The 10,277-nt window shown below is 45.8% G+C and overlaps 1 protein-coding gene across 1 annotated transcript in view; it reads left to right on the forward strand.

The window, feature by feature from the left end:
- Positions 1-4: 4 nt before the first annotated feature.
- KIF23 (kinesin family member 23) overlaps positions 5-10,277 on the forward strand; it is a gene marked incomplete at both ends in the record, with an annotated part of 14,861 nt that continues 4,588 nt past the window's right edge. The window contains 16 exons of the mRNA XM_010158390.1: positions 5-73; positions 1,535-1,640; positions 2,031-2,167; positions 2,846-2,955; positions 3,506-3,676; positions 4,621-4,662; positions 5,081-5,193; positions 5,340-5,461; positions 6,008-6,110; positions 6,412-6,491; positions 6,577-6,696; positions 7,218-7,377; positions 8,324-8,491; positions 8,918-9,075; positions 9,441-9,618; positions 10,271-10,277. The exon at positions 10,271-10,277 is cut by the window's right edge and continues 163 nt beyond it. Of these exons, the coding sequence (XP_010156692.1) occupies positions 5-73; positions 1,535-1,640; positions 2,031-2,167; positions 2,846-2,955; positions 3,506-3,676; positions 4,621-4,662; positions 5,081-5,193; positions 5,340-5,461; positions 6,008-6,110; positions 6,412-6,491; positions 6,577-6,696; positions 7,218-7,377; positions 8,324-8,491; positions 8,918-9,075; positions 9,441-9,618; positions 10,271-10,277 (1,844 nt within the window). The remainder of the gene's footprint in view (positions 74-1,534; positions 1,641-2,030; positions 2,168-2,845; positions 2,956-3,505; positions 3,677-4,620; positions 4,663-5,080; positions 5,194-5,339; positions 5,462-6,007; positions 6,111-6,411; positions 6,492-6,576; positions 6,697-7,217; positions 7,378-8,323; positions 8,492-8,917; positions 9,076-9,440; positions 9,619-10,270) is intronic.

Here is a 10,277-nt window from a genome sequence, read left to right on the forward strand (position 1 = left end):
GATCAACGAGACCACGGTGCAGATCCACCCGCCCGACGGATACCGCATATTCCGCAACGGGGAATACCGCGAGGTAACGGCCGGGGGGTCGGCGGGGAAAGCCGTGCGCGTGCCCTCCGCCTCGGAGCTGGGCTCGGCTGAAGGGGCCGTCTTCCAGCCTGGAGTTAGGCATCCAGGTCTTTTCCGCTGCTGTCGGTGTTTTCTGCTATCCTGCTGCGTCTGCGCAGTGCGCGGGTACAGTTGGCGAGAAAAGCGAGTTCTCGAAACCACCTAGAGCAGAAATGCAGCACGTCCCTAGCTGTCAGTGCGTTCTCCGTCTATGAAAACGCTTCCGCGGGCTGCAGGAGGGGGTAAAAGGAGCAAAAGCAAAGCTGGCAAACGTTTAGACTGCTTGATGGACTTTTTCACGTAGGACTTAAGTGAAAGAAAGCAGCTCTAGGTTAAACCAGACACGAATTAGCATTTGGTTTATCCCAAACTTAAGCTGGGCAAAAAGCAATGTTTCCCCTTTTATAGAATTGGGGTAGGGGGAAGCTGTAGATTATGTATATGAAGTGGTAAAGTGTCAGGAAGTGTGGAAAAGTAGGAGCAGTTCATATTCACAGACTGGTTTGGGTGGGAAGGGACCTTAAAGCCCATCCAGCCCCACCCCCTGCCATGGGCAGGGACACCTTCCGCTAGACCAGGTGGCTTCAAGCCTCATCCAGCCAGGCCTTACTTATTAATCGGTACAAATGTTTCCTAGAAAAGGAGGGTTAGGTCACACGTACCAAATAAGGAGCCAGGGTAGGCTCCACTGACTGGGATTTAGTAGTGGGACAGTTAACTGCAGGTTCCCAACATGATGCTGCAGCTCAAAACGAGACAAGGTCGTGGTGTTTCTAAGAAGCAAAAATACTGACATTTAGTTGGTATGAGGAATCCTTTGTTTCCCATTTCAGTATAGATGCTTCTTACAGAAAGCATCTGAAGTTACCTTCAAATACTTAAATAAAATTGACAAAAATTAGTTAAAAGTTTGGTAAACAAACGTTTGCTCATAAAAGCTTAAATTTCCAGTATTTACATAGGCAGGTGTTTTGATTGAAAAGTGACCAGATTTGTCAAAAAAAAAGTATGTTGAAAACCTATGACCAGAAACTGAGTCTCGACTGGAAAAAGCTTGGAATGATTACCTGCTGTGACAACTGGACTGCAGTCGTTTTGGGCGTTCCTTCGCTCAGTGCTTGTGTAGGTGATGGCTGGAGCTGTAAATGGAGAGATTCTCTAGTTGCTGGGAGGTCAGGACTCTGATTGTTCTGGTTATTTCTGCGAAAATGGGGCAGTTGCTGCTCTCGTTATGCGCATCACCTTCTCAGGGTGGTAACACTGGAGCAACTGCCCGTGTTCAAACTGGTATAACCCTAAAGCAGGATTTTTATCATTCTGGTAAGCTGGTGGAAAGCATTGTAAAGTATGAAACAAGCACTTTGAAGGAATGGACTTGTGGACAGGGAAACTTAAGGTTTAGGATGGCGTATCTTCTGTCCTTCAGACGCAGTATTCATTTAAAGAAGTGTTTGGCACCCTGGTTGTTCAGAAGGAGCTTTTTGACAAGGTGGCTAAACCTCTAGTGGAAGATCTCATTCGTGGGAAAAATGGTGAGTGCTTGTTCTCTACCTCTTTTCTGTACGTCTGCCATGCAGTTTCCTATGTTGCTGTAATTTCACTGTCTGGAGGCGTGGTAGCTTGTCTTGTTTGCAGGGAGAATAGCTCCTCTGCACAACATCCTTGGACGCCTACTTCTAAACCCATTTACCTTTGTTATGATGAGCATGTTACTCGTGCCAAGGTCAAAGCTTTTCTGCAGCGAAGGCTGACTTCTCCATCTAAAGAGTAACTGGAGAAGTAAATTGGTGCGTAGGGCTCGATGTCCAGGGCGTGGTTTGATGGCGTGTTGGTCCTTGACGTTCCATCTGATCCAGGAAAGACTGGGTGTGTAACTGAGCTTTTTTGAGATGGCGAGTGCCTAACCTTCCTATCCCTCCCAGGTCTCCTTTTTACATACGGTGTCACAGGCAGCGGGAAAACGCACACCATGACGGGATCTCCTGGTGACGGAGGGCTTCTCCCGCGCTGTTTGGATATGATCTTCAACAGCATAGGGCCGTTCCAGGCCAAGCGATTTGTGAGTAGCTTTGCGCTGAATTCTCCATTCTGTGCCTTGCAACAGCCTAGAAAACAGTAGGAAAAAGGGTTCTGTTCGAAGTGTTGATCTCCTGTCCAGGCATGTGACTGGAGCTCTTGAAAAAGAAAACAAAGCAGAAAGATCCCACCCCCTTGAGATTTGAAGGGCAGGGCTAAGGAGGCAGGCGTGGTAGCTAGGATGGACGTTTCATGATGATGTATGGACTAGTTGTCATTGTAATTGTTGCTCATTCTTTAATTAGCTTTTTCTAAAGTTATATAAAAGTAAGGAGGAAGCTTGTAGACTTTTGGAATGAAATCCAGGCACAAGATACAACAGCCACGTGAAACCATGTCTAAAGTAATACAGGAGGTGATGTGAAGCTTTTCTCATGGTCAAGCATCTCTGAAGTTTTAGTATCTAAATACATTTAAGTTAACATAGGAAATATTTTCCTTGGTAGCATGGGAGCTTTGATGAAATAGTGTTATCTGGGAAATACCAGTTTCCTGTCAGATCTGCTTGGCCTCAGCCGGCAGCTCGAGCGTTAGTGGGGGGCGTGGGATTAGCTTGTCGCCAGGCAGCTCGAGCGGATAATTTGTTTTGCTGGCCAACACCTTGTGTTCTCTGACGTTTGTCGTTATGTTGCCCGAACGTTATGTTGCGCTCACTGCTCAGGTTTTTAAGCTCGACGACAAGAACGGCGTGGAAGTTCAGTGTGAAGTGGATGCTCTACTAGAGCGGCAGAAGAGAGATGCCATGCCTGTTCCGAAAACTCCATCTGGCAAGTAAGTAACTACTGTAATGTGCCGGGGGAATCTAGTTCATCTCATTCTGTGCCTGTGGTTCTGACTTACCTTGGTCTCGTTATCCTTCCCTCGAAAAACAAAAGAAAAATGTTTATCTTATGTGGTTTGAGCAACTGCATAATTATTGAGTTTAAAATACTAATGTAAGTCCATTTTGTACCTGCGAACCCCGAGTAAAATGCCGTGACCTTGCCAAGCGGAATACCGTGAGGTTGAACTTGGGGGTATTTTGCAGAAGAGTGAGGCTGCTGCGTGGAGGGTAGGAATGCTGACTACCCAGGAATTTGTCAAGGTGCTTCTTACCGCATCCAGGCACAGAAGTGTCAGATGAAAGTCTTGTCTACTTACACTTTTCCGAGTGCTGCTTTAATCTAACGCGGCCGGGAGCGTTGTCGTTAGTCGCTGATGGGCGCTGTCATACTCGAACTAAGCTCTCTGTCAGTAGCCTTGCTTTGTGGTTGTGTAGTCACCCTGACTCGTTAGCTGGCTCTGGATGCTCCGCTACAGTCACTCTGTGTGTCTTCAACAGGCGACAGATAGACCCGGAATTTGCGGATATGATCAATGTGCAAGATCACTGCAAAGTGGAAGAGGTGGATGAAGATAATGTCTACGGTGTCTTTGTCTCCTACATAGAGATCTACAACAACTACATATATGACCTCCTGGAGGAAGCTCCCTTTGAGCCTATAAAACCCAAGTGAGTGTGAATACCATTATTCCTCCTTCAGTTACGCTTTTTCGGGAACTAGGATGTCGTTGTGGCTGTAGTTTTGACAAGTCTGGCTGAATTCATGGGAATCACTTTAAAAAATGACGTGAAAAAGGGGATGGGCAAAGGTGTCCAGATAATAGTATTTAAGTGTGCCAAGTACTGCGTGTTGCTCTGTTGTTGCTAGGACATGCTGCTCCCTTCCCAATTACAATGGGAGGTTAATAAGCAAATATGTAATTTATCAGGCAGTGTTGTGTCCCGCTGAGATTCTAAGTCTGTTCATCCTCTGTGGGTGCGATTCCCAGCAGGTGGCTGTAGCTTGAAGAATAAGCCTTTCCATGCCTGAGGTGTTTTTTTTCTGGAAACAGTATGTTGGGCGAAAGTTGCTATTTTGTTGTTGCTTCACAGTTAACTCAAATTTGTGTATTATTTCACTTGATGCCAGTTATTTCCACAGAAACTCAGAGTCTCTTAAGTGAAATTCTGGGTATTTTTTGGAAAGGTGTGTACTTGGCTGATTTCTAAAATTGCTGAATCTTGAGCCCTTCAGAAAAAGTCTGCAATTTGAACTTGGAATATATTTTCTTAAATTCCAAACCCGTTAAAAAGAACCCTATGCATGTCCATCAGGCCATGTTAATTAAAGAGTTGGCTGATTTACAAAGCCTAACTAGAACAAAACAAGCCGTTGCTCTGAGACATCAAGAGCTGTCTCCAGGGTACTGGTTTGGAAAGGGTTTGAAGGTCTGTGAATGCTTTTTCAAGAAGTGAATTATTTGGTTTAGTGTTGTGCTTTATGTCCAAAAACCAGCCCACAAGAAATCTTGGATTGTTTCTATTTACGGAAGCGACAGCGCATTACATCTAAAACGATTTTTAGATGCCAGCTGAATGACTTAATGGTTTTTTTAACCCTGCTTTTTTGGCAGGTGGAACAGTTGCAACACTCCTGTGCGAAATGGTGACTTTCTGTACGTCCATATGCATATTATTCCCGATACTGAAAAGCAAGATTTTCTTTTAGTAGAAGCAGAAGCTCAGTCTGACTCCCTGTCTCTTCTTGCTTTACTAGCGATTACAGAACACTGCTGAAGCCATCTTGCTTCTGCATGCATGTAGAAAAACAATAGCTGCCACCCAAACCCCTGATTTCCAGTAAGAATTGCAATTAAACGTAGCTTCTCAATTAAAGCAGTAGCTGAAGTGTAACTAATCTTGGCTGAACGTGTGTCCGCGTACTTGTACTTCCTCTTCCATCTGGTGTACGGATAATTGACATATTCAGTCTGAATTTTGTACCTAAACAAAAGAGAATTTGCGTGACACGACGTGGTGTTGTGCCGAAAAATCCACTCAATTCTCTTGGTTTGTTTCCTCCCTGCCCTCAAGACCGCCGCAATCCAAAATCCTTCGTGAGGACCAGAACCACAACATGTACGTCACGGGCTGCACGGAAGTGGAGGTGAAATCCACGGAGGAGGCTTTTGAAGTGTTTTGGAGAGGTAAATCTTGGCGTAGAACCTCTTAAATCCGGTACGGGCCTGTAATCCTCTACGCTGTCGTGCTGGAAACGGACTCGGCTTTGCCAGAGGGCAAGTCTGCTAACAGAGATGGGTTTTTGAGGGGTTGGTTTTGTCCTTTGAAACAGGTCAAAAGAAGAGGCGTATTGCAAACACCCAGCTGAATCGAGAATCCAGTCGCTCTCACAGTGTTTTTATCATAAAGTTGGCGCAGGCGCCCCTGGATGCAGATGGAGATAACGTGCTACAGGTGAATTCTGGGGCTGTTAGGGGAGCAGCGTGCGAGGGTGTGCGTGTCTCTAGGTTAGAAAAAGGGGGTGAGCCTCACAGCACGGCCTACCAAAACAGTTGCCGTGTCTTGAGCGCACGCGTCTTGCTCATTAGCAATTTCCTTATGGAGAAAATCAAACTTATTAAATTGCTGGTCTCTGACAGAATTAGTCTCCTTTGTGTAATGAACGGAGAGGATTAAAGTGGAGTGCAAAGCTGCTTAGTCCTTTGTGCTTTACCTCTGCCGCTTTTGAGCTGCCAGGAATCCAAAACTGGGAGGATTTGAGCAAGCGCAGTTGTTCGTCTTGTGGCCCAAGGCAGAAGGGACCTGCAGGACGCAGGAGAAAAGCTGGTGGTGCACAGCTTCTTGCTTTAAGGGCTGTAAAAACACCCTCAGGTTTTATTTAAAGGCACAATGCGTTGTTTTAAAGCGTGCATGCTGGTTTCGGTTTGGGGTGTTCCCTCCACCTGTTCGAAGGAATACCGAGCTCATGGTTAGCCCAATAGAACTTGTTTTCTGTAACAGGAGAAGGAACAGATCACTTTAAGCCAACTCTCTTTGGTTGATCTGGCTGGAAGTGAGAGAACCAACAGGACGAAGGCTGAAGGGAACAGGTTGCGAGAAGCAGGTATGTGCTGCTGTTAGCCAGCCTGGAAACTTCGTGTTCTAAAATCTGCTTGTGTTAGCCTTGCCTGCTAGTAAAGGTGTCCTAGGAAGAACTGGAGCGTTCAGTTCTCTGATTCGATGGCCTTAAATCCTCCAGTTGGAACCCAGGAGTTTAGTTCCACGTATTCTGGTACTTCAGATGGATTAGAGCAGTTATCTGACATAAATACAAGTCCAGGCAATTTATTCTTAATTGCTCAATAATTTGGGAACGTGATCCAAATGGCTACTTAATTTTTCTTGTTTTGTGGGGTTTTTTTAAGGTAACATTAATCAGTCACTCATGACGTTAAGAACATGTATTGAAGTTCTGCGGGAAAACCAGATGTATGGAACAAATAAGGTATGCAGCCCACTAATTATCTTTTGATTTGATGAACACTGTTGTAATGAAAGCTTACTGCATCTTTCGTATACTTTATTTTAAGATGGTTCCATACAGAGATTCCAAACTGACTCATCTCTTCAAGAACTATTTTGATGGTGAAGGAAAAGTGCGTATGATCGTGTGCGTTAATCCTAAAGCTGAGGACTACGAGGAAAGCTTGGTAACTCCCTTAGGGATCTCCTTACCTCATTCCCTCCTACGCTCTTTGCGTGTGTATCACTGCATTACTGTACTCAGTAGGCTACAGGAATATTTTTTGCTGCTTGGACACTAGTAATCAGATATACTATAAAGCAAAGTGTCCTCCCAAATCTTACTTTTCCTCTTAAAAATGACAAGTGCTACTTGCTTGTAAAAGAGGAAAAGTTTCTCTTGTGTACAGCAGCCCAAATACTCCGCTGTATTTATGTCCTTATTCCCTGCTACGACAGCACTTGGAAAAACATGAGCCTCCCAGTTGGTTTCATGGTTCCCTGGGGGCCGAGGTTGGGGAGGTGTTACTGGGAAGACTTCTGGATGCTCCACTTCGGCATCCTAAGCTCTCTAGCTGGGAACTGCTGGAGATCATAGCTTGATAATGTCTCCTCTAATGCTTTTCTTGCCCTTGGGTGTCACTTTCAAACTTCCACGGGCCAGCTCCTGGTTAGTTTTGTTGCTAAGCGCGCTTTCCTTCTTCCGCAGCAAGTCATGCGCTTTGCGGAAATGACCCAGGAAGTTGAAGTTGCGAGACCTGTTGATCGACCCCTCTGCGGCCTAACGCCCGGGCGGCGCTTTAGGAACCAGGCCTTCCGGGAGGAGCTCTCGCGGAAACTGGAGATGCGGGGTGGCCCTATACATGGAGGTAAATGCTGGAACGCGAGGGGATTACAACACCATTTGGGTTTTGTCTGTTAAGAGTTGTAGGCTCCTTTAGAACAAATTATTTGAGCCTTGGAAGTGCAAAAGGAACTTCACTGAACTGTGAGGTGTGAGCCTGCTCTGCAGTAGGTCCTGCTCGTTTCATCCTGCAGTGCTGCTTGTTGTGTAAAGCCAGTTCCTGTGTAAGTCCCAAAGCAATTTATTGGGGATGAGTTGAATTCGTGGTCCCGTTATTGCGACTCACGAAAGGCTGCAAGAATTGGGCTTGTTCAGCCGGGAGAAGAGGAGGCTCCGAGGAGACCTCCTTGCAGCTTTCCAGTATCTGAAGGGGGCTACAAGGGTGCTGGGAGAGGGCTTTTTACAAGGGCCTGTAGTGATAGGACAAGGGGTAATGGGTACAAATTGAAATCAGGGAGGTTTAGATTAGATATCAGGAAGAAATTCTTCACAGAGAGGGTGGTGAGGCACTGGACCAGGTTGCCCCGAGAAGCTGTGGATGCCCCATCCCTGGAAGTGTCCAAGGCCAGGCTGGATGTGGCTCTGAGCAACCTGGTCTAGTGGAAGGTGTCCCTGCCCATGGCAGGGGGGTTGGAACTAGATGATCTTTAAGGTCCCTTCCAACCCAAACCATTCCGTGATTCTATGATTCTGTGAAATAGTGCTGAGGATGGTACTTTGATGTTTGTGTGCTTGGGGCCTGTTTTAGAAATCAAGAGTTGCCTGGAGGTATTTTAAAGCAATGAATAGAGGACATCACATTTAATCTTTTCTCAGTACTGTTGTCTCCTCTGTTAACTCCTCCTTCTCAATTATTCTGGGTTCTGTCTGCTTCATGAAACTGGATTGAATGGTCTGTGGCTGCACGTTGTCAGGTGGAACGTTTCTCTTCTGTAGCTGCTGACAGACTTTCTTGGCTTTGAATCTCACAGAAACAGAAGAGCAGTCTGTTGCAGAAATGTTTCTGCAGAGCTTTCCTCCATTGCCTTCGTGTGAGCTATTGGACATTAATGATGATCAAACACTTCCAAAGCTTATTGAAGTCCTGGAAAAACGCCACAAACTACGACAGATGTTGTCAGAGGAGTTTGCCAAAAATGGTAAGGATTTAACGTCAGCACGCAGCTAGATGTTTGCTGCCCTCGTTGCTGCTCGAGGGGTCTCCTCTGTACTCTTGTCTAGGTTCGTCGTTAAGAGGAGTTTAAATGGTAAGGATTTAACGTCAGCACGCAGCTAGATGTTTGCTGCCCTCGTTGCTGCTCGAGGGGTCTCCTCTGTACTCTTGTCTAGGTTCGTCGTTAAAAACCCCCTTTGGCAAGGGATCGGCGCACAGCTAGATGTTTGCTGCCCCGTTAACTGCTCGAGGGGTCTCCTCTGTACCAGTCTTGTCTAGGTTCATCGTTAAAAACCCCCTTTGGCAAGGGAATGAAATAGCTGGGTGTGTTAAATGGGTGGGACTGGCTCAGAACCCCCCTTGATATTAAGGGGTTACGGTGTGAAGATAAAACCTCTCGATTCTCTTGCAGTGCTTGCATTTAAAACGATGCTGCAAGACTTCGACTCCAGCGTTGTATCCAAGGAAAACTATATCCAAGGAAAACTGTCAGAGAAAGAGAAGACGATAGCAGGACAGAGAACGGAGCTGGAACGCCTGGAGAAGAAAGTTAAAACTTTGGAATACAAGGTCAGTTTAGTCGTTGTCTGAAGCAGAAAAGGCTTTTTGTGTAGCTTTTGGTAGCTGCCTGACAGCAGAAGTTGCTCGAAGATGGACATTGAAGAAGATTAGGAGTATTTTGTGGGGAACTTTACACAACTCCTAGCTCTCTGGCTTTCTTGTGAGGTGCTTCTTAACATGTTAAGATGAGCAACTCCTAAGAAAGTTGTAAAATCTCTGAAACCTTCTGGAATGCAGATTGATTACCTGGGTGTTTGTGTACAACAGTTAATATCTCCTGGTAGGTGTTAACAGTCAAACGTAACGAGGAATTCTGGGCTTAGGTGGCTGTGTTTTCTGAGAAGCATGGCCAAGTCCTTCCTCTCTTCCTCCAGATTGAGATTTTGGAGAAAACTGCGACAATTTACGAAGAAGACAAACGTAATCTTCAGCAAGAACTAGAAAGCAAGAGCCAGAAACTGCAACGTCAGGCTTCTGAGAAGCGTCGCTTGGAGGCCCGATTGCAGGGCATGGTGGCCGAAACAACTGTGAAGTGGGAGAAGGAGTGTGTAAGTGCACGGCCACATCCACTGGAAATGAGTGAAGGAGCGATGTAGGGGGCTGCTTGTTGGGAGGGTTTCTTCTACAGCAGTAGGTTTTTAAGGATGGAGTTGTTTGCCTTTGATTGTGGACTGGAGCAGACATTTTGAGCTTATATTTATAAAAGCTAAATTCCTCAAGGAGTTTTGGTGCAGCTAGAGCAGCTCCCTTAAGTGCTTGGTCACTTCATTTCAACATCTAGAACTTGTTCTTTTGGGCTTGTGGCACTCTAAGGGGTGATTCTCTCCTGCCTGTTGTCAGTAGAAGCCTACTGTCAGGGTTTTCCCTGTATCCTCATGTGACAAGCAATAAGGAAAGGAAATCTGTGGGATTCATTTGTACTGCTGCAGGACTGATTACTACTTTAGGAACATTGCTAGACAGTTGGGCTGCTCCCACTTGTCGTAATTTAAGAAGCAAAATTGCTATGGCAGTAAACATGGTACCGTTTTATAACCTGGAAAGCCAGTCTTTAGCTTGATATGCCATTATTTCCAGTAGCTGGTGTCTCAGTGGGGAAGAACTTCGTTCCATGTGGAGTATGCCATTCCCTGCGAACTTTCAGTGCAATTACTCCTGCTTTTGTGCAGAGCACTTCATGGCTTTTTCTCACTGGTCTTTGTAGGAGCGTC

This window comes from Eurypyga helias, unplaced genomic scaffold, assembly GCF_000690775.1.
Source record: "Eurypyga helias isolate BGI_N326 unplaced genomic scaffold, ASM69077v1 scaffold11789, whole genome shotgun sequence".
NCBI classification, from domain to species: Eukaryota; Metazoa; Chordata; class Aves; order Eurypygiformes; family Eurypygidae; genus Eurypyga; species Eurypyga helias.